Source organism: Cyphellophora europaea, assembly GCF_000365145.1.
Source record: "Cyphellophora europaea CBS 101466 unplaced genomic scaffold supercont1.4, whole genome shotgun sequence".
In the NCBI taxonomy this organism is placed as follows: domain Eukaryota; kingdom Fungi; phylum Ascomycota; class Eurotiomycetes; order Chaetothyriales; family Cyphellophoraceae; genus Cyphellophora; species Cyphellophora europaea.
In genome coordinates this window covers 2,297,238-2,319,466 of record NW_008481810.1, presented here as the reverse complement: position 1 = coordinate 2,319,466, position 22,229 = coordinate 2,297,238, and the positions used below count along the sequence as shown (strand labels likewise).

At 55.0% G+C, this 22,229-nt stretch overlaps 8 protein-coding genes across 8 annotated transcripts; 4 read left to right on the top strand and 4 right to left on the bottom strand.

Moving 5' to 3' along the window:
- Positions 1-129: 129 nt before the first annotated feature.
- HMPREF1541_05118 (uncharacterized protein) lies at positions 130-780 on the top strand (the record flags this gene model as incomplete). The annotated part of the gene is made up of 1 exon (XM_008719459.1): positions 130-780. One exon carries the CDS (start codon positions 130-132, stop codon positions 778-780), a length of 651 nt encoding a protein of 216 aa, XP_008717681.1.
- Positions 781-927: 147 nt separating this feature from the next.
- Positions 928-2,584, bottom strand: HMPREF1541_05117 (uncharacterized protein; the record flags this gene model as incomplete). Its single annotated transcript, XM_008719458.1, has 3 exons — positions 928-1,533; positions 1,588-2,004; positions 2,102-2,584. The coding sequence occupies 3 exons, from the start codon at positions 2,582-2,584 to the stop codon at positions 928-930; spliced, it is 1,506 nt and encodes a 501-aa protein (XP_008717680.1).
- An 870-nt stretch (positions 2,585-3,454) lies between these two features.
- On the bottom strand, positions 3,455-7,246 carry HMPREF1541_05116 (uncharacterized protein; the record flags this gene model as incomplete). The annotated part of the gene is made up of 1 exon (XM_008719457.1): positions 3,455-7,246. One exon carries the CDS (start codon positions 7,244-7,246, stop codon positions 3,455-3,457), a length of 3,792 nt encoding a protein of 1,263 aa, XP_008717679.1.
- A 436-nt stretch (positions 7,247-7,682) lies between these two features.
- On the bottom strand, positions 7,683-8,971 carry HMPREF1541_05115 (uncharacterized protein; the record flags this gene model as incomplete). Its single annotated transcript, XM_008719456.1, has 2 exons — positions 7,683-8,052; positions 8,100-8,971. 2 exons carry the CDS (start codon positions 8,969-8,971, stop codon positions 7,683-7,685), a joined length of 1,242 nt encoding a protein of 413 aa, XP_008717678.1.
- A 520-nt stretch (positions 8,972-9,491) lies between these two features.
- HMPREF1541_05114 (uncharacterized protein) lies at positions 9,492-10,814 on the top strand (the record flags this gene model as incomplete). Its single annotated transcript, XM_008719455.1, has 1 exon — positions 9,492-10,814. The coding sequence occupies one exon, from the start codon at positions 9,492-9,494 to the stop codon at positions 10,812-10,814; it is 1,323 nt and encodes a 440-aa protein (XP_008717677.1).
- Positions 10,815-11,111: 297 nt separating this feature from the next.
- HMPREF1541_05113 (uncharacterized protein) lies at positions 11,112-11,414 on the bottom strand (the record flags this gene model as incomplete). The annotated part of the gene is made up of 1 exon (XM_008719454.1): positions 11,112-11,414. One exon carries the CDS (start codon positions 11,412-11,414, stop codon positions 11,112-11,114), a length of 303 nt encoding a protein of 100 aa, XP_008717676.1.
- Positions 11,415-17,658: 6,244 nt separating this feature from the next.
- HMPREF1541_05112 (uncharacterized protein) lies at positions 17,659-19,557 on the top strand (the record flags this gene model as incomplete). The annotated part of the gene is made up of 1 exon (XM_008719453.1): positions 17,659-19,557. The coding sequence occupies one exon, from the start codon at positions 17,659-17,661 to the stop codon at positions 19,555-19,557; it is 1,899 nt and encodes a 632-aa protein (XP_008717675.1).
- A 922-nt stretch (positions 19,558-20,479) lies between these two features.
- On the top strand, positions 20,480-22,066 carry HMPREF1541_05111 (uncharacterized protein; the record flags this gene model as incomplete). The annotated part of the gene is made up of 1 exon (XM_008719452.1): positions 20,480-22,066. One exon carries the CDS (start codon positions 20,480-20,482, stop codon positions 22,064-22,066), a length of 1,587 nt encoding a protein of 528 aa, XP_008717674.1.
- Positions 22,067-22,229: the final 163 nt, after the last annotated feature.

Below are 22,229 nucleotides of genomic sequence, written 5' to 3'. Positions count from 1 at the left end.
CGTTTGCACCCCCATCTTCTCCCCCATCTACTGCCAATCCCAGTCCCTAACCCCCGCCCCCCTTCCCCCTTAACACTCCAACAGTGGGTCCTAATCGACACCGAACACGGCGACATCGACGATGCCGCCATGCACCTCGCCGTCTCGGCCGTCTCCTCCGCGGGCGTCTCGCCCATCGTGCGCGTCCCGGCCTCGGAGCACTGGCAGCTCAAGCGCGCCCTCGACGCCGGCTGCCACGCCGTCATGGTGCCCATGTGCGAGACGCCCGAGCAGGCCGAGGCCGTCGTGCGCGCCTGCAAGTATCCCGGCCCCCGGTGGCCAAGGGGGAATCGGGGCGCGGGCGCCATGTTTGCGCACCACGCTTTCGACGGGAGACCGGGGCCCAGGGAGTACTACATGGGCGCGAATGATGGGGTCATGGTGTGCGTGCAGATCGAGTCGCGGACGGCGGTGGAGAATATCGAGGCGATTGCCAGCGTGCAAGGGTTGGACATGTTGTTTGTGGGGCCGAATGATCTGGCGAGCTCGATGGGGTTTGTGGCGTTTGATCATGCCAAGACGCCGGAGGTGCAGGAGGCGATTGCGAAGGTGTTGAGGGTCGGAAAGGAGAAGGGGAAGTTTGTGGGGCATTTTGCGCTGAGTGCTGAGGAGGCTGGGTCCAGGTGGGAGCAGGGGTGGGAGTTTGTGAATTGTGGTGCGGATCTGGTGGCGGTCATGGCGTGGATGGGTGGGGAGATGGGGAGGTTGAAGGGGATGGTGGAGAAGGGGAGGGGGGCGTGATGGCGTGGTAGTGTCCACTAGTCTGGATGAAAGGCCGTCATAGATCAAAAGCCGTCTCAGAGTATAGAGTTGGACGACACGTGAGGATGCGTGCTTCTGGACCTCTCTGACTGCTATATGTCGACTTACGGCAAGGCCAGTCGCAACTCAATAAAGGTACCTGAACCCCTTCTGGCCCGTCCCAGCAGCGGCCTCAACTTCGACAGCCTTGCCATCGGCACCAATACCCACTCTCCCTTCCTCACGATCCAGCTTCTGGTTCTCTCTCTTCAGGTAAAACCTCAGCACGAGCGCCATACAACACGCGAAGCCCAAAATGGCAATCTCCGCCCCAAAGCTTTTGACGTATAGCGGGCCATAGCTCCTGGGCCAGATATACGAGCCAGGAATACTGCCGATATTGCCCATGGAGTTCACGATGGCGATGGCGGCGGCCTTCTTGGCCGCTGGCTGCGGGATGGTGTTGGAGATCCACGCGAGGATGACGAAGCCGGACGCGAAGCCCGTTGTCATCATGAACATGGCGACGTAACGGGGGGCGGTGGTCGTGGTCGTGGCGGAGATGATGTAGCCAGTGATGCAGGTGAGGGCAGGACCTAGGTAGTGCAGGAAGCGCTCGCCCGTGCGGTCGGCGTGCCAGGCGTTGGGGAGTGACACGAGCATTGCCCAGATCCAGGGCGGTGCCGTGAGCAGTAAGGTGCTCGTGGTGTTGTAGCCCAAAGCCTGGGTGATGGTGGGGAAGAAGAAAACGAACTGGATTGGGCGGGTTAGTGTTGGCATTTACGGGGTGGGAACAGCACGACTTACGCTCAACCCCATGATGGTCGCATGGTAAGTGAGACCAAGAAGCCAGGTCTTTGGGTCCTTCACCGCCATCTTCAGTCCTGTGAATGCCGAGATGTCCTCGCCGGTAAAGTCATCGGCAGCAAGGCCAGCGTCGAGGGCCAATCGTCCCTGTGCAATCTGCTTCTCCTCAACAGATAGCCAGGAGGTGGTTGCTGGATAGTCGGGAAGGATGAAGACGGCAATCGCCGCAAATGCAATGGTTACCGCTCCCTCCACTATGAAGAGCCAACGCCAGGATCTCAGCCCCAGATCTCCCTCCATGCCACTGAGGATTCCGGCAGCAATCAAACCACCGAAAGCTTGTGCCGACAGGTTTCCGGCATTGAGGATGGTGACGCGCAGCTGCATCTCCGAACGGGTGTACCAGCGACTCAGGAACTGCATTATACATTGTGAATCAGTGCACACGCTTGAAGCCGGTTGAGGGAGAGTGGTGGTCTTGAATTGGTTGACGGGTATTTGCCGAGGAACTTACGTAGAGTGAACCAGGAAAGAAACTAGCCTCGACACAACCAAGGAAGAAGCGGCACAAAATCGCCCCTGTAGCATTCTGAATCGCGCCAGTCGCGGCAGAGATCAAGCCCCAGGTGGCAACACAAGCGCAGAGGTACCAGCTCGGCCGTGGGATGACAGTCAAAAACATATTTGATGGAATTTGCATGGCGACGTATCCCACCAGCAGGATGGAGATACAGGTCTGATATTGAACATCGGTCAGGTTCAAGTCCTCCTCCAGACCCTTGAGGCGAGCGTTGGCGAAATTGTTGCGGTCGATGAAGTTGAGAATAAACAGGATGATCATGATGGGGAAGATCCTCAGGTCCATTTTGCGGACCAGTTTCTTCTCGTCGGCGTCGCTCCAGGACTGTGTCGTGGCCTGGAGCACGTCCACTTTGACCTCGGACGCTGACATTTTGGCGTCCTTCAGGGAATCTTGATCTGTAGTCGTCGCTGCCATTGTGCTGAGGTGTTGAGATGCCGCGTTACGCCAGCCGTGATGGATTCTGTGAGAGGGGGCGGAAGCGCAGCTTTATGCTCGGGGCGGTGTGCCGAGGAAGACGCGATATAAACATTTGGAGAAACGCCGAGCAAACGCCTACGGCGATGAGCGCGCGCGCTGAAGAATGGCATCCTCGAGATAAGGGATTTCTATGTTCGGGCCGTGTCCCGAGCTGTTGGTGTCGCGTACCGAACAGCGATCCCCAATCTCGAGCCACGCTTAGAGGCCAAGAGATAGCCCTCGCTTTCCATCTCCGTGCTCTCGTCGCGGGTGGTCCTTGGGGAAGTCTAGAAGCGAGCTCGAGTATGTTGATGAACAAATTATGCGACCTCGATGATGGCAAGAGGATTGCTTCGCCCGATGCGTCCCCAATGTCCGTCACGTCGTCCAGGTTGTCACGAAGAGTGCAGATAAAGTTCGAGGCGACCAGCATGAATCCTCGTATCGCGGGATCCAATCACGCCCCTCGACTGTTCCAGGGATTATTACACTCCACGATACGCTTCAACAAAAAGTCGACAAGCTACTTTGTTCGGGAAACAGCCCCGTCGGATACTGCGACCCTGCCTCCAGAAAGACTGTAGCCGCCTTATCTGGCCGAGCACACACTCAGATCGTGAATCAAGGGCATTCGCAGCGGTAACCATTGATGCGAAAACAGACCCTTCGAGACCTAGATTGATGCTCTTGGCCTTTGCTAATGATACAATGCAATGGCCTTGGCCTTTTCGCCCATCACCCTTTTCCCATCCGCCGAACCCTCTTGGGTCCACACCTACGCAGGAATCTGGAATCTGGAATCTCGCTAAGCTGGAATTGCGAGAAGCCTTACTCCTCGTCATCGTCATCCGCCGCAACAGCCGCCGCTGCAGCTGCTGCCAGATGTGCATTGCCCTCTTCGTCCTCATCGTCGTCGTCATCGGCAATCAGACGATGTTGTTTCCGCTGCTTCGGACGAGGCTTCTGCACGACTTCGTCGTCCTCGTCATCATTGGCTGCGCCGTTGACTGGCGTGTCAGCCCGGGCACCGTTCCGCGGAGTATCGGCATCAGGCATGTCCTCGTCCGCATCACTGGTCGGCGTTGCAGCGGCGACTTCATCCTCATCCGAGTCAACGATGCGCTCATCAGACTTGAACTTGCTGTTACTCTTCTTTGGCGTCGGTGCTGCCTTCTCCTTCCGGCCACCCTTGCGCTCGAGACGGCGTCGTTTCTTCTTCGGCCGCTCTTCCTTCTCAGCCTTGTCTGCATCGCCCTCGTCCTCGGAATCCGAAGCAGGCGTGCGGGACACGGTGCGCTCACTGCGACCCTCGTCTTCGTCGTCTTCGATGAAACCATCTTCGACTTCTTCCCGCGCCTTTCTCTTCTTCGACTTTGCACTGCGTGCTTTGCGTTCCTTTTCCCTGCGCTTGACTCTCTCTCCAGTCTCTTCATCTTCCGTCCACTCTAGCGCTTCTCTCGCCACAGCCTCGGCGCGAGCTTGCTCACTTCTTCTCTCCGCCTCAGCCAGCATTTTTGCTCTCTCTTCTTCCACCTTTCGCTTGCGTTCTTCCTGCTCTTCCTTCTGAGCGGCAAGAGCAGCTTCACGTCGAGCGAGCTCTTCTTCACGTCTGCGCTTGGCTTCCGCGAGCTTGCTAGCATTGTTACGCTCATAGTCCGCTTGTGATGCCTTGGAACGTTCGAGCTGCTTCTTGACGGTGTTGCGACCCATGGCCGCACGTTGCTCCAAGGCTGTCCGCGGATAGGGAGGATTTTTGTGCTGCGCAACATCCTCCATAGTCTCGATTGCCGCGTCGAGACCAGCGATCGCTGCCTCTACATCGTCAAGCGTCCGATCGGTCTCCTTGGCAGTGTTGACGAGTTGAGCGATCTGAAACTGGATGAAGGCGACATTAAAGCGTAGATGTGGAGAATCAGCTTGAGAGGCGAGAGCAGATTTCATGTAGGCAAGCGAAACATTGTGCCCGACAATCGACTTATCAGCCTTGGCCTTCATTGAGTGAGCGCGGGAGAGACAGGCGAGCAACTGCGGATTGGAATGCTCGCCACGAGCGGCTTCGTCAATCTCACGTGCGAGCTCATAGTTTTCGATGGCCTTGGGATACTGTCGAAGCTCGGTGAAGACGTGACCCAGGTTGGTGAGGACAGAAACATCGCGTACCGTGTCTTTGACGCGGGCAAATATTTGGAGTGCGTCCGAGTAATTCTTCTTGTCATCACAGAGCATGATGGCAATACCTTGTGCCGCATAAGCATTCTTCGGGTCAAGTTGCAAGACCTTGTCGAAGAATTCGTACGCTTTGCTGTACTGCTTGCTGCGCTTCTCCTTCTCGGCATCATTATTGCGTGGCATCTCGCGAGCGATGGCCAGGTGTACGTTGCCCATGCCAGTAAGTGAGTAGAGGTCGTGTTTGTCATGGTTCTGAAGTGTGTGCTTGTACTGGCGGTACTCGTTGTCCTCCGCGACGTTTGCAGTCTTTTTCTTGGAGCCGTGATAGAACCAACCCATCAGAGCGCGAACATCAATGTTGCCAGACTCCTCATTGTAGAGCTGCGACATTTTCTTCGGACCATCTTCACGCGGCGATGTCACCAAAGCAGTATATGCCAAACGAGCCTTGGCCTCAGTGTAGTCTCCATGACGAGAAAGCAGCATCTCGTATGTCTTCTGGGCTTCTTCGATCAGGCCTAGCGCCTCCAAAGTACGCCCCAAATTGTAGGAGATCGTGGTGAGCAATGCATCGGTGTCGGTATCATCGATATCATCCTCGTGCATGTTGCCTTCCGCGGCCATCTCTTTCTCCGTCTGCTGCTTCTGTGACAGTTTGCTGCAGGCATTCAGAGCAATCTGGAACATCTCACGGGCCGCACTGTAGTCTCCAGCTCCATAATAGAGGCAAGCGCGGTTGTTGAGCAATGACGGAGGCAAGTTCTCTCTCAATTGTTGTAGACGCAGATCATCGTCCAGATCTGCAGGCGGTTGCTCATCCTCGGGAATCTTCTCAAACTGCAGTTGCTCGACCTCATCAAGACACTTGACACTCTGAGTCGGATCGTCCTGCTCGTACAGCTTTGCCAGGTACAGCAGAATCGTTTCATCCTTCTTTGAGTTCTGCGTTGCACTGTCATCCGTCTTGCTTTCCCGCCAGGTCTTGCGGACGTTCTCAAGCAGCTTGATCGCCTGCTTGCAGAGCATTTGAGCGTACTGGCGGTCTTTGGCTTCCTTGCTACCTTCGCTAGCAAATGCAGGAAGGGTCTTTAGGAGTGTGAAGTATTGTTCCGCCGTCAGAAGTCCTAACAAAGTGCTAGCTTCGATGCTCTTTGGACCGCTCAGGGACTCAAGAGTACTCTTGGACACCTCGAAGTCCTGTCCCCGTCGGATCGCTACTTGGACTTGGCCGAATTTTGCAGGCGTATAGCCTCGACCGATGCCAGGACCACCTCTTGCAGCATCAGCACGGCTGTAATAGTCCATCGCTTTCTCGAGGTCATCCATATTGTGCTCTTTTCGCCCTAGTAGAAACCATCCGTCACTGGCAATCGAATTGACATCGGTCTTCTCGATTGCGTTCCGAGCCAGTGGCTCCACAGCCTCGAATCGATTGCTGAGGAGGAAATAACTGGCAAAGACGGCACAGCTGATGGGGAAGGACTTGTCAATCTTGTATGCCTTATTGATGTGCTCGAGCATGGCCTTCCTGTACAGTTTGTCGAAGTTCGGATTCGAAGCAGGATATTTTGCGCTCTCTCGAAGGTAGTAAACACCCAAGAGTGCGTGTGCGACCTTAGACTCGGGATTCAGCTCGATCGATCGTTCCCATGCTTTGCTGGCCCGGTCGTGGAAACCAAGCTGCCACAGACAGCAGCCAATTCCTATCCGCGGATCAGGATCGCTCATCGATGGCATCCGGGAGAGGACTTTCTGATATGATTCAAGAGCCTGCTGATATCGGTTCTGCATGTACAGCACTCTTGCTTTTCCGAGCATCGCCATCACATTTCGGTTGTCAGACGCACGCAGCGCATCTTCAAAACTTCGGAGCGCCTGCTTCAACCAGTCGGCTCGCTCGCCTTCAGCACTGGGCCGTGTTGAGGATACCAGGGCGGCTCGTAAAAGGAATAGTACACCTCTGGTAAGCAGAAGAGGAGGAAATCCAGGGTTGATGCGGCCGGCTTCATTGAGCGTCATGGTGGCATCCTTGAGATAGTCATCTTTCAACTTGACATCTGCCGAGGGATTGTTGCTGGGCTTGATACGGGGTGCTTGCCTACTCTTCAGCAGTTGTAGCCAAGCAAGACCAGATAGCAGGTTGAGACGGTCCTTCGAGGCAAGCGTAGATAGACCGCTATAGAGTATTCCGAGTGCGTGATCGAGCTGTAATTGTTTCGCGTATGCTAAGGCAATAGTGATCCATAGACTCTTTGATGCTCTCTCATTTTCAAGCAGTTGGCACAGCTCGGTCGGGTCGTCCAAATGTTCTCCAAGATGGACTTCGACAGCCTCTCCACCTGCATCTGCGACGGGGACATCGAGTATGGTAGGGATATCGGAGAAACGAGTCTTTGCAGCGAGGCCCCCGTTTTGGTCGCCATTGGCGCTTGCGCGCCCCACCGCAGCCATTTGTGCCGGTAAGAGAGGAAGGCCAGAAGAGAATCGCGGATGAGGATGATGCCGGGAAGCTGCACGGATGGATAGACTAGCAGCTCATGATTCGGAGGAGGGATCAGTGTGTTGATAGCACAGAAGCTATGGAGAGTTTCGCAGTCGAATTTGGCGCGGTAAGAATATGGCCTGGCGCGTCTGCGCAAACGTGTCAATAAGGCATTGTTCATGTGGTGCGGTTGGGGTTCGGTTGGCATTTGAAAACACCAAAAAACTTTCAGCCTCGCAAGGCTGACCATATCACCGGGCAATTACGAGCGGAAAAGAAGATTTATTTGATCACCATGAGTAATATGAGTCTCTTGTCGGATTCTTCCAAGGTCTTCAAGGGCCTCGTGTGGCTCATAACCAAAACTTTGTGCCTAATTCTGACAATCGCTGTCTGAGCTCCGTCTCATCTAGAGAATAGCATTTCGTAAAGCTTGGTCAACACGTTGGATACCAGAGCCAGGGCGGCGAGCACCACAAAGATCTGTCCAATCTCGACCCAACGCTGCAATCTGACCTCTGTCTCGATGTAGCCACCGTCTTTGGCGCCATCCTGCACCGCATCGACGGGGAATCTGCCCGTATTGTAGAACGTTTCAAGCAATTCGTCCTTCTCCTTCCAGCGTGCAAGCAGCCATTCCGAAAATCCGTCGGCATCCTTGACGGGAATGCTTGAAACGGCAAAGCGCCTCCAATGCATGTTGACTGACTTGGGCGGTCGTCCTTGGAAATAAATCGAGCGCAGCGTGAAGTAATCTGGGGCATACTCGCCTTTCCTGTGCCAGGTTAGTTCTGCAAACAGGAAACACCATGGTATACTTACGGCACGCCTTCATATGCCAATGTACAGTCGTATACCCACTCGATCGAATCACCGAGCTGTTCAAGACAAAACTGGAGGCCAGTACTGCGAGGCAGGAGCTGATGTTTCAAATCCGGTATCTGCTGCTTCTTGGCCCATTTGACACTAGCCTTTCGTGTATTGGACGACAGATTAGTGCCCTCAGGGAAGATGAGCAACCACATCGGATCGAGGCCGGCGGACCCGGACAAAGGACCTCCATGACGAGATTTCAGCTTCTGCAGACGGTAGGCAATGCGGCCCTGGTCCGATGTCCATTTGCGCGCCATGAATATGAAACCATAGAACAATATTCCAGGGCTGATGATAGGGACGTACTTGAGGGACTCCTTGAGCATGATAAAGATATGTCCATGCATCCTGCCGGTGTATGCAGCCCACCACAAATACAGCCAGTCGGTATAAATCTGGTGGTTGGACAAGAGGATCATACGCTCGGGAAAGCTGGTCTCGAGTCTACCGTCGGGTGTCTTGTGCAGCTGTCCTCTCACACTCTGGTCCCAACTGACTCGGATGACGGTCGGACTGAACCACTGAGTTATCGTGGTAATCAGGATCCCGAATGACTGCTTGGTCAAAGCCATGTAGGCATAATAATAATCTCTATTGACGTAATACAGCGGCGAGCCGATAAGCTGTGTGACGGTGATGCTTGTACCGACGCAAAGAAACCAAGACGTGAAGAGTAGCACACGCAATATCTCCATGCCGACTCCATGCTTGACTTCGCCAGCAGGGTGTGGTTGCGGCGCAGACGTGGCATGGTCTGCAACGGTTGTGGCCGATGTCTTCACATCTTCAGGCACACGTCTCTTCAAGCCATCTGCGTCCATGCTGCATTCGAGTTCGGGTGCGCACGTCGCGGTATGGAGGGGATGTAGCGAGAGGAGTGATTAGCAATATTCGGGTGAAAGCGTAGGTCTATGACATGAATAGAGAATCGTAGCTCCGTAAAAGCCGATGCGCCAACACCTACTTCAAGACCAGGAAAACAGCGGGCACGAAGTATTGTTGCTGCGGCTGACAAGCTGAACCGGCAGCCCGTAGCGCCAGATACGTGAAGGCAGCAGGCAGCAAGTGAGGGCGTGATCGCATCGTCGATACTTCGGCCCTCGCGGATAGATGCGTCGGATGGAGCCAACACTCCACCGTAGCTGCATATCAACCATTGACGGCCTTGATGTATGTCATCGCGACTATCTTCATATTGACGGCAAACAAATCTATATATCGCGTTTCTTGCATTCTAGATCATTTGGCCTTTGCGTGTTCCCTGCGAGTGGCAGCATGTGATATAGCCTGCCTTCATAGACCTGCCGAGGAGAATGAATTTGGGGTACCCAGATACCAGTAATGAGTATCACATGCTTGGTCAGCCAGCTACGCTCTTCTCTCGGCCATTCATGTCGAACGCTATGGTCTTCAGGTACTACTCTACAAGCTCGGCATAGCTTCAGCACCCATACACGACTCTTGGAAGTTCACGCCATAGACACTCTTCCACCTCGTCGGCCGGTCCACTACCAGGAACGTTCCAACAATGACCTCCTGTCTCTGGAATGGCCATCACCTCCCCGCAATGTCCTCCTCATCAAAAAGGATTGTGCACCTGAAACCACGTCAGCGCTTACCGAGTTTGCCTCTCACATCAACTCGACGTACCCCTCCACCAATATCATAGTCGAGTCCAGCGTCGCAGACGAAGTCTCCGCAGCGCTTCCGTTTCCCATCTATGCTGCTGGGTCCACAACCTCCCCTCGCGTCTATCACCAGCATGTCGACCTGATAACCACCTTTGGCGGCGACGGCACTATCTTGCACGCAGCGTCACTCTTCGCCACCGCCGCACAAGTGCCTCCCATCCTCTCCTTTGGCATGGGTACACTCGGCTTCCTCGGCGAATGGAAGTTCAGCGAGTACAAGCGCGCCTTTCGGGAAGTCTACGTCTCCGGTGCGCTCTCCGAGAGAGACTCGCTGATCGGTGGCACGACCAATACCACACGGACAGGCTGGTCTTCGGTGCGTGGTAAGTCGCTCGGCCGTAGCCGTGGCGCCAAAGTCTTGATTCGCCAGCGGTTACAAATTGGCGTGTTCGACGCCAACGGGCAGCGACTGGTGGAGAGTGACAACGGCGACGCCGAATCCAAAGGGGACATGCATGCCATGAACGAGGTGATCCTTCACCGAGGCAAGGACCCGCATCTCGCCATCGTCGAGGTTTACGTGGGCGGCCGCTACCTCACAGAAGCGGTCGCGGATGGCATGATCATTTCGACACCCACGGGAAGCACAGCCTACAGCCTGAGCAGCGGTGGGAGCATCATCCACCCGCTGGTGCCATCCTTGCTACTGACGCCCATCTGTCCGCGAAGCCTAAGTTTCCGGCCGTTGGTGCTGCCCGCCGCGACGCCCATCACGTTGAAGCTCAGTGAGAAGAACCGTGGGCGAGAGGTTGAGCTGAGCATTGACGGCCGAAGAAGGAGCCATGGCATAGGGGTCGGCGCTGAAGTGAGGGTGAGTGGAGAGGAACTGAGGAAAGGGGACGACAACGCATGGAGAGGCGGAATTCCGTGTGTGCTGCGGCAGACGAGAGGCGGCGCCGAGGGCGACGATGGCTGGGTAGGCGGCTTGAATGGGCTACTCAAATTCAACTACCCTTTTGGCGAGGAAAGCTGAGAGATACTTGGGTTGCTGAGAGTGCTGGGTGGGATATGAGTCGACAATAATAACATAGATCGTCCCACACCACGCGGTTGTAAACGGCATCAAGCGTAGAGTAGCAAATACCATCATCTCAACTCAACCAGTCAATCGCCCCGACTAATGGTCCCAATGGCATCCAACCGCAGTTATATTCCCTAACCTCGAACCACCCCCCCCCCCCACAAACCCACCCTTACCCCTAAACAGGCAATACCTTGAATGAGGCCACTTCACAGGTTGGCTCTTCATTTAGATTTAATTGAGAGGCCTTCACTTCGCCTCACTAGTCGGCACGCTCCCGCCCAACCCCTTCTCCTCCCCCAACGTCTTCGGCTCGTGTCCTCCCTTCCCACTCCCCTCAATCGTGCCGGGCGCCACGCCGCTGCCCCCACCGCTCATGACGTGGTCGTGGACCTCGCTGAGGCCCTCTGGCATCGGCGCCGTCTTCTGCTCCTTGCCTAGGGGTGCGTCGGCGGTGGTGTTGCCCCCGCTGCCGTGCGTGAGGTTGTGGGTTTCCGGGACGGCGTTGTCGGAGTGGGGGGCCTCGTTTGCGTAGTCGGCGCCGCGGGGCATTGTTGCGTTTTGGTTTGGGTTGGGTTTTGGTAGTTCAGATGATGTACTTGTCTGGTGTGATAAGCTAGCTGCTGATCCTGCTTTCGACAGTAGCTTTAGATGTGAGATGTAGAAATGGCTCGGTAGACGGTCCAAAAAGAGATGATATGTTAGGAATCTGCCCTCGCCTTACGACCGCCGCATTTATATTCCAACACCTTCACTAGTCCATCCACTTATTACGCACGTTATTTCGTAGCCTCACCTTACAGAGCCTGGCTCGCTTGATCCTGGGTACGAAAATCCCACCCTGCGAATCGCAGCATTTTTCTGCGTCTTACCTGATTGCTGAGTGGCCGCGGAGCGTGAATTCCGGCGGGATGGGAGGTCATGCTTTCGTCATAGGCCATATCACCTGAGCTCTATGGGCCCCGGGGCTCGCGCGAGCCAGATGCCGCGGGAGAGGCGGAGTGGAATTGTTGCCTTTGTTGGTAGTGTTGCAGATGGCCACATACATGGAATGGGTGCCGCTGGAAGGTGCGTGAATGTGGTCGAATTGGAGCTGTGATGTCACACAGAAACGCGAGTGAGGTGGTCTTGGCAAAATGAGCGGTTGGCATCAGATGTCATCAACTAGTCTTCGCTGAGGAAGAATCTGGAGAACAAGTCGTTGCAATACCAGCTATCCGGTTTGTACGGATTGCGCCGCGAAGTGCGCCCGGGGTTGCTCATTGCGCAAAGAAAGCGCATCACAGTGCAGCTGAGGCAAGGAAGAGTCTCTGCCACATCACTGGCGCGGCGAAACATGCGCCGTGACTTTTGATACTTTGCCGCGCCTATTGTGTAGTGGTAGTTCAGCGCCATCGTGCCTCCTGAACCGAGATGCCGAGCTAAGCTTGACGACGACGACCTAGAGTCACATCGCCGTTCGAGGCGTTGAGGACCCGCACTCACAAGTACCTCTAGCCTTAGCTTTACTGCCTAGGGATGTGATGTCTGCCGATGAAAGGGGCGATCATGCACCTCCACTACCTCTATACGTTGCCGAGTAGTCACAGCTGTGCACTGTTCTAAGCGGAACAGACGCTGTCCCGCGTCCGAACCGTCGCAGGCAAGCAATGACGCAGTGTGATATCCCGCATCTGTTGTTACGAAACGAAGGATGAAACGAACGCGGGAACCCGTCGCATGTGCATGCCCAAACTGTCGGAGCCTCAGACGAACCATGCTGACTTCCCGGACCATGTTGAACGCACGTGGGTTGAGATGAGGGCCCTTGTCAATCGCTACGTCGGAACAGTTGGGGGAGGGGGCCTCGGGGAGATTGGAATCCAAGATTCGCGCAAGCAGAAGCAATTAGGAGATTAGATGGTGGGGGTTTCTTGATAAGGAGTGCCGCTTGTGGCGGGGCAGCGTCGATCAGGTCACACAGCATTGATCGGCTTGCCGTGGATGCACGGCCCTGAATCTGTTTTCCCAGGGATGGACTTCTGCAATTATCCCAGTGGCGGCGTGAGATGGACGTACGACAAGACCCCGAAATCGATCATGGTCCCCGAGGTGCCTCGCTGCTTACAGTCTCCGGTGCAGTCTCCGGTACAGCTACATGCTAAGACGTTGCTGCAGCCCAGCTTGGGTTTCGGGCCGAGAAGCATCGTTTGCAAGGTGAGTGCATTGTCGCAACTCAGACAGGAGATGGTCAAGCCAACAGGTTGTCCGACGGTGATGCCTGTCTTCGAAGCAAGCACTGGCTGCAGCATGCCATAGCGACATTCATGGTGACGCTATTTCCTGGTGGGAGAACTGTTGGTCATAGAACCTGCAGCATCCTGGTACCTGTCGACACCGAGTTGTAGTAGACGAACATGGCACTGATGCAGGGGTGTATATTGGTGGACTGGCCGTCAAGAACACCAGGTCGCCAGGGCTCCAGAGCGATTTTAGCCGTATTCCAGGTAGTGCTCCGTAAGTGGTAGTGTAGCCAAGTATGCTACGCGCACCGTGTCAATTTCGGTACTGCTGTGGTGGTTGCATGAATCCACGGGCCGTGTTTTTCTGGGGTAGGCAGCATCTTGCGCACCGAGGCCCAGCGTAGGCATTGGAGTAACGAACGTAGGGCGCCTGAAGATCTCGGGGCGGATTACGGGAGAAATGAATCAATCATTGTATGTTAAGCCGAGATGGCCTGGTACGCATGCAGAATGATAAATGTTGAGCCAGGAATATGACCGTCTGGTCATGGGCGGAGCTATCACGCATGCATCAGTGTGATGAGGAGGGCAGCATGGAGAAAGAGTCGTGCTTCACGTAAGTATAGTCAAGGGTCCATGCGGAAGTGCAAGTCTTTGTTGACAGCTCGTCAATGGAAATTGTGGTCGGGGCGAAGTCACTGATAAGCGAGTTGTGCCGGGACCTGGGTGAAGAAAGGCGACGGTGGGCGTGCGGCGTGGCCAGTAGCATGACAGTGGGGCAAGAACAGCCTGTCGGCAGCTTTATGCTGTATGGAGTGTGAAGACTTTTCTCAGGGGATCATACCACGGTTGCGGCAGATACTCTCCAACTTTGAGTTGGTGTCGACAGCGCCCATGCATGCTCTGGCCGAGTCGATGCAGGGTACAACAGCGGCAAGTATAGGGAGGAGCTACCCGCCATCCCGCCGGCTCGGCATTTCCATGCCACTGGGAAGAGGAGCGGTGAGGAGGTGCTGGACGGTAGATGCTCCTGCTAGGAGACCCTAGAGCTGTCAGTCTGGTATCGGCAGTAAGTCGTTCGTGCAGGCTTGAAGCGGTCAAACCGGTAGCTCCTAGGCGTACAGGGCCTTCCTTGGAGACGCAAGAGCGGGGTTCGTCGCTTCCTGGCTTTGTGCCTCAGCTGCAGGTACAGGCAAGGTTGCCCTGGTCTGTGACAATATAAGCGAGAGGCGCCGGCAGATGCGGTGGCGGCACTGCACCGACTGTAGCGTGTCTAGTGGCCAATGGCGCCATGCAAGAAGCTGGGTTGTTCGCGGTTTTGCGTGTTGCGTGTCTGAAACATCCACCTAGGGCTGATGGATTTTGCCTTCACATGAAGAGACATAGGTAATCAAATCAGCTCCACGGTTGTTGAAAAGGCAGACTTTTAAGATAGGACTTCCAAGCCCGACAACTGCAGGAACCATGCGCGAGCGCTGTCGCATGAGGTAATCGACCCACGTGAGGGCTGGGTTGCGAGAGAAATGTCTCGGGCCACGCGTGAGGAACTGTACCTGAAGATCCTTTTTTACGCCCCACCATAAGAACGAACACGTTACGGTGGAACTAACTTCATCGCCGATGCCCTGGAGATGAATGCAATAGTAATTTGCATGCTTCTCAATAGTCACCTCCGGGCAGCCATGGTATAGCAAAGTATACAAGACACACACCTGTAGGCGGGCCAATGATGGTGCGCCGGTATTGTAGATCCCCTCCCGGACGGTCGCCTGGGGATGCACTGGCAAAATCGAAATGTAAAATTAACCTCTGCACGCGAATTCCTGAACCCCAGCCGTGGGAAGATGCGGAAATGCGGCTGAGCAACTCTATTGTGCTTCCGAGGAGGTTCGAGACAGCGTGCAGTAGTTGATAGCTTGGGAGTCCAACATGAGGTCATTCGCGAGATGCGATGGTGCAATCGCGAGAGCCTGGCTGTGCAGCAGTGCGCATGGACGAGTCTGATTCTTGGCAGCTGTGCTCCAGAACAATGCTGTACATGAGGACTCCGTAGCACTCTTTGTTAGTAGCAGTGAGACAGGGGTATCTGGGCTTGGGAGAACCGACTGGTTACAATGAGGCAGTGGGCAACAGTGTCCTCGAAGTTGGAGCTGACTGCCGAAGGATTTCGCGCCTCACGGTCTTCTCAAATCGACTTAGCTGGTGCATGTTATTGGTGGGCAATGCCCTGACTGACCCTCACGGCCCATACTGTGCTGAAAAATGCAGTCTGAGCATCTGGCAGCTGTCATGTCTGTGATAGTAGATAAGAGGAACTCCCAAAAGAAAGTCGTCCCTACGCACTGAGACCCCCATCGACGTGTGATCCGCGCTTTCTACGATTGGGGCGCAGTGTCGTCAAGCCATCTGAAGCCAGAGATAACAAGAATGGCACGCAGTGCTCGAGGCCAAGCAAACGTTTGAGGACTCTGGGACGGAATCAACCCACTCCAGTTGGAGAAGCAACCACAACTTTGGATCCCGAATCTGGGCGATCATCGTTATTCGCAACTGTACTCCGTAGCGTGAAAGGAAACACTTGATCCCCCGTGGCAGAGGCACCGGCAACGATAACACCGACGGAGGCTGGGGACGACTACTTCGTCGCCACTCCATACTCCTGACCGAGACACCGCTCGCAAAAGCTTTGCTCAGTGTGGGCACTGAGTGACTGGCGGTGGCTGACTGGCACGGATATGCCATACGGAGTACTCGTAACAGTTCGTGGGGTTCATATGCGTCCCAATAAGCGAGGCCACAGACCACGATGCTGGGACACCAACTGAATCGGCGACACGCTACTCTAATACAATGTAGTGGACCACGGGAGCAGGACCGCGACGCCGTGCAAATCTTTTACGCTGATCAGGCAGTATCCACCGATTCTGGTAAGCAAATTTAAAAGGTGGCCCAAAGCAGTGGAGAGTGGAAGAAGAATTGGGCCCAACTGCTGAACTCGGCGTTGTTATAGAATCCACATTCGGGAAAGCGTGGACTCCATGTACTGTAGCAGGGTAAAGTCAGTGTTTCAGAGATACCGCTACAAGTGCGGCGGACTGAAGCGTCAAATCTGCCTCTCACTGTGGTCGTTACAGCTGTCAGAGTGAAAGCGTTGTCAAACATGCTGCCCCGGAGCCGTCAGTCACGTTGGCTGACGTTGAAGACGAGCCGAAGCCCATGACGAAACCACAAGATTCTCGCCGGTGTTGATGTTGGACGAGTTGCCCACTCTTCTCGTTCGGTGGCCGGTATTTGGAGCACGAGTCTGCCCTGTGGTGCTTTGCGAGCACTCTGTAGAGGGGCCAGGGATGTGACGTCCTCTGCTCCAGAGAGTTATGGTAATTGCGGTTAGACATTCGCGGCCGACGGAAGAGCCAGGATAGCGGGTAAGGTCCAGGCTGGGAGTAGCATGAAGCGTGCATAAGCGTTGCATAAGGCGTCAGGCTACCCCTGTCCGCCATGCTCCGCCGCCAAGGTCCACCGCTCAACCTCCCTCGACGCCCCTTAGTCCGTGTGTCCAAGCCTCTCTTCATCAAAACCTTCTCCTGGTTGCCGGCACCGTCTACCATTCTGGTGCCTGACTAGATGCGCTAGAAGCCTTCCTGACTATGCCTCCGCCGAGTCTGTTCCCTTGTCTTACCCTTTCTGACCCAAGTCTGTCCTTCCTCGCCCTTGCGCTCTCCGCTGCTCTTCACCTAGGTCGGACTCGCTCTGCCTCTACACAGTTTGCTTCAACGCGCTAAAAAGATACCAGCCCTTGTCCCTGCCTCACTCCCCTGTCCCTGCCCCTGCCCGGGTTGCTTTGCCCTCCGATCCTTCCTTGTCTTGCTCGGTCTCTATACCCACTGCTTCACTTTCTACTCGGCCATGCAGCGTCCTGAGGCCCAGAGAAGATGATCGGGCCCGTCTGTCCATATCAGCCCCTCTCATCTGCTCCACTATCATAACTATTCTGTTTTCCGTATCCGCCCCAGGAATATCCTACCAGGCCTTTCTCTCGAGCTGTTTGTTCTATTATCCAAAAGGCAGCCCCCCTCCACAATTGTGTACATCATCCTGTAAATCACCTCTCGCAACCGCTTCCTGTTCGTCAACTCGCAACCGCCATCCTTCGTACGCGACTTCATTCCTTTGCTCCTGCTATAGCAGGCTTCGGTCCTTCCCTTGATCGCTCCTTCCAACCCCATTCACATCACTCCTTTCATCAGTCTCGCGAATGCTTCGTTGCACCATCGTCGACTTCGGCAGAACAGGGTCTGGATATCATGGGTCGTTTCACTTGGACACCGGGTCACTCCAAACAGCCAAGTGAGAAACAGAGTATGCTGCCTGAATGGTTCAGCAAATCATCGGCCGAACCTTCTCAACAGGCTCTGGCAGAGCTTGTGAAAGAGCATATGGGGAACAGTCCGCCGAGCACTACACGGACCCGCTCCAGGACCAACACTCTTTCCTCAGTCCCTTCTGGGGGGGCCAGATCCTTCGATCAGTCATCGACAGAGACAACTACCAGGCCATCATCTCGTCAAAGCATCATGGAAGAGACAGAGATCGGCCCTCCCCGTTCTGAAAGAATGTCCAAACATTTCCTCAGCAAAGGTAGTCGGATGGTGAGGCGCCAAACAAGCAAGTTCAACGTACTGGCTACCCAGCAGGACGATCCCAAGGACAGCCGGAGTACAGGAATTGCTCGCGTCCGATCCGCTGGCCATTTGTTAAATCTACATTCGTCCCGCAGGAGCGAGTTCAGGCCTCAGATCTCTGGTCCCTTTGACTTCCAGCACGTCTCGCACACCAACCAGTCCCAGTATCAGGATCTGACCAAGTCGGCCAAAACCGATTTGGCAGACTCATTCAGTGCGTTGCAAGCCGACCAGGCACCCGGACAAGAAATCAAGGGCATCCCTGTTGCAGACTTGCCGTCCTCGACCCCATCAATTGAACAAACCTCTGCAACACCACAGTCCCCCACCTTCTCCATTGTCCCTTCACTACCGTCGACGCCGCCCAAGCCGGCGCCGCCCCCTAAGGACCTCCCCATGCCGCCGTCGTTAGGAGCAGATGTCAGATTCTCCCGGTCAATGGACAATTTCTCTTGGCCGACTCGATCTCCCCAGCTTGAGACAGATCAGCCCTTCATGGCAGATTCACAGGCCGACATCGCTGGAGACGAAGCCCCGATGGTTACAGCCAACCTGGCTCCTTCACCAGGGAAGTTACCAGGACCTGAGACGGGACTTGCTGCGACCGTTCCTAACTCACCACGACAGCTCACCTACTCGGAGCTGCTTGACAAGCCGTTGCCACAGCCTCCTACCGTTGTTCATGCTGTCTCTACTGTCGATGACTCAACTTTGCCAATGAAAATTGCACCACTACCTCAGGTGCCTTCGCAAAGTCCTGAGATGAGTTCGCCAGTCATTACTGATGCCGAAGCTTTGGATCCTACGAGGCCTAGACTATCAGCAGGCATTCGTCCCCAACAACTACCTCAGGCAAAACGGACTTCTCGACACCGCAGTCCATCAAACTGTGACACATCGCCAGGATCTACATTTGGCTCAGCAGCAGGGACCTTGGCGTCTCCTCCATCTGCCGCCAGGAATTCGAAACGCATCTCTGTTGGCATCAAGAAGATTGATGTTGACGACTGGGAGGACGCCATCGACTACTCGTGGGATCATGCCTTTGATGTTGATGATGATATGGACATGGTAGGCGAGAGCATGACCAAGAGTGACTACCTGCCACAAACCTTCGACTTTGGCCCTCAGCGGACGGCTAGTGCAATGCAACTCAGTAGCCTTGGATCGCTACCTGCTCCGCCAATGCGAGCTTACAAGTCCGATATGAACCTCCAAGGTCTCGGCATCAACGCTGCGCGACCAGAGAATGGCGTGGCTGGAGGACTAGATTATGAAGAGTACTCTGACAAGCACGACAGTCTTAAGGTGCCTTTCGTGCGCCGAGAGCCGGGTTCGCCCATCAGCAAATCGAGCTCTCAGGAAAGCATTATTCTCTCCATCGCATCCTCGATCATGTCAACTCACCGCTCGTCCAATTCCAGTACCTCGTTAGGCGATTTCGGCCAGCTGGCGAGCATCGAGGATGAGGGGACACTGCCCCCAGATGACAAAAAGATGCTTGCCAGTGGCAGCGGCAGCGTTTCTAGCTCAGACACTGTGACCGTCGGTCCACAAGCCGAGGACACTGCAGCAGAAGACAAGATCGTGGAGCTGCCAGATATCAGCCATCACAGAGGCGCGTCTACCTCCCGCGTCCCCACTGTACCGAACCGCAGTTCTTCCGTCGCCCAGGCGGCGAAATCAGCTCCTCGAAAACGCTCCAGTACACTGAATAGTGGACGTCGACTCAATACGAGGGCATCATACTCTTTGTTTCCTAATGCTCAGGCAGTGCCGCCTGCAAACTGAGCCAATACCTGTGTATTCGATATTCGGACGAGTGACTACCAACCAGCATGACGGACTATCTTGGTCGGTGCGATACGGTGTCCTCCCGAAACTCTTTCCAACATATTGTTACGAACTAATGAATGGGTGGATGACCACCGTGCACGATTATTGATGATTTTATATGAGATTCTTGATACCACTTCAGCATTAGGTGGATATGCTATTTGGGGCTTTGGAATCGGGGGAAAAGTGATTCGAAAAGTCGAGATTTGAGGGTTGGGGTTTTAAGGAAAAGCTCTGCTATACCATGAAGCTGTTGCCACAAACCTGTGGGATAGATCTCACAAGAGTCATGAACATCGCAGATAGGCAGATAGGCTTTGGCATCCACACTTTCGTGATGGCCAGCTAGGAGCAGGGAGGCACAGCCATATAACGGCAGTACTTGTCGAATTCCAATTCGCATCAACGTGATGTGTTTCTTGAAAGACCTACTGCCATCTCTGACATTCTCAGACTGATATTCTCCTGTCGAAAGGGCCGATCGGCACGATGCCCACGAGCCCGAGCACACACCGGCACAGCCTCAGCCTTGTAGCTCGCCATACACAGCCTTGCACCGCCTTCGCCAGCCACACCCAAGCGTTCAACATTCAGACGCGCTTTCACCCAACCACCTTCTTTGACTGACTGGGCCTGCCTAGATGTGTGCTTCCGTAGCCGGGCCGTTTGAGCGGTCATCGACGGTCCTTCACCTCATCGCTCAGCCTGTGGTCTGGCTGTAGATGACAATTTTAATCAAATGTATGTGAGCACAACTCACGTAAGGTGAGAGGTTGCTGTTCTGATCTGTACACGGCCATCCAACCTGATTACTACCTTTCTGAACCCTCTGCATCTTCACATCTACCTTTCTGGAAAGCACTGATAAGCAGTCAACATGAGTTTCTCAGGACGGACCCCAGAATCCTTGCTTCCTCGTGCAGATTCTAAAAATCCCGCTACTACCTGCAAGGGCCTTACTGCAAGTGGCCGACCTTGTCGACGCGCCCTTGCAGCCTCTCCAAAGTCCTCGCCTGTCCCCTCACCTTCTCGCAATGACCGTGGTGTGTTAGCAGTCCTCGATCAAGATGATGCCGCTGCATTCTACTGCTGGCAACACAAAGATCAAGCCGAAAGTCTCGCAGCTCAAGCCGAGCAGAGAACGACATTATTTACATTGAAGGAAAAATCAAGTATAGACACGCTGGCAGATAAGGTTGGCGTTATTGATTTAGACTCCGAAGTCTCCAGTAAGAGGAAAAAGAGGCGATCCCATGGACCCGAGCCACGTCTCACAAAGCGGGATACCCTCCCCTCCGGGTGGCACGACATGCAAGGGCCTCTGATGACCGTCCCCGAGGAATACGTGCGGCCCAAGCCACCAAAACGGAAGGAATACAGCTATGGACGGTCAAATGTGAAAGCGTCGTGGAGTTGTTGCATTCGAGCCGACGAAGACGATCCTGCTCCACGGCCTAGGCCACGCCCTGCAGGCACTTCTGGTGCCTACAGCAGTCCCGCACCAATGCAAGTTCCCACCGGCCGACCAACTTCAGAGATCCGGAGGAAACCGGTCCCGTCCAATCCCTCAACGTCGAGCGTTCCTGCGTCACAACGACCTCCAGCGAAGCCGTATCTAGATGCCGCTCCCGATCAGCCCGGCACTGCCCCCTCGCACTCCCAAACGCAGGCTCTTCTGTCACTGATCCCTTCGAGCCTGTCACCTCAAACCACCTCGATGCTCCTTGCCGAGCTCAGCAAACCGATCTCGCCGTTGAACGAAGCGGGCTACATCTACATATTCTGGCTAACCCCCGACTCCGCTGCCAAGCCCGACGACGAGACAGCCACTTCTATCATCGACGACTCCGACTCCGACTCCGACATACCCACGTCTACTCGCAGCCGCAATCTCCCATCCCACTCTACGGCCAACCATCACCGCCAATCCGAGACGCTCAAGCGCTATGCTTCCGTACGCGCAGCCCCTTCTCAGCCGTCGAAACCCAAGCGCACCGTCCTGCTCAAGATAGGCCGCGCCGCCAACGTCCACCGCCGCATGAGCCAGTGGACGAAACAATGCGGCCAGGACATCACGCTGGTGCGATACTACCCGTATCAATCCTCGTCAGCCTTGGGCTCCAGCAGCGCCGGCGCGAAGAAGTGTCCGCATATCCATCGCGTCGAGCGGCTGGTGCACCTCGAACTGGCGGATCAGCGCGTGGCGAGTGGGCCGTGCGAGGCGTGCGGACGAGAGCATAAAGAGTGGTTTGAAATTGAGGCGAGCAGGAAGGGGCTGCGCATGGTGGATAAGGCTGTTAAACGGTGGGTAAGGTGGGCTGCGCAGCAGGATCGTGCTGGTGGTACTGGGGTCAGTACCGGTGGTGGTGCTGCTGGGCCGGCTTCGGGCAACGGAGGAGGTCATGCGGACGTGCGAACGCCCGAGGAGAGGGCGAGATTGAGGCCTATTGAGGGCTACTACTGAGTTGAGCGATCGAAATATGAGCTACGATATGCATGAGTGCTGATACGATGTTGAGAGGACGCAGTATGTGGATATTGTCATTGATTGTTTCCATGAATGTTTGTTCATTCCTTCGTATCCCGAAAAACTCAGGCAGTGAAAGTCTTGGCAAACAAACCCCCCC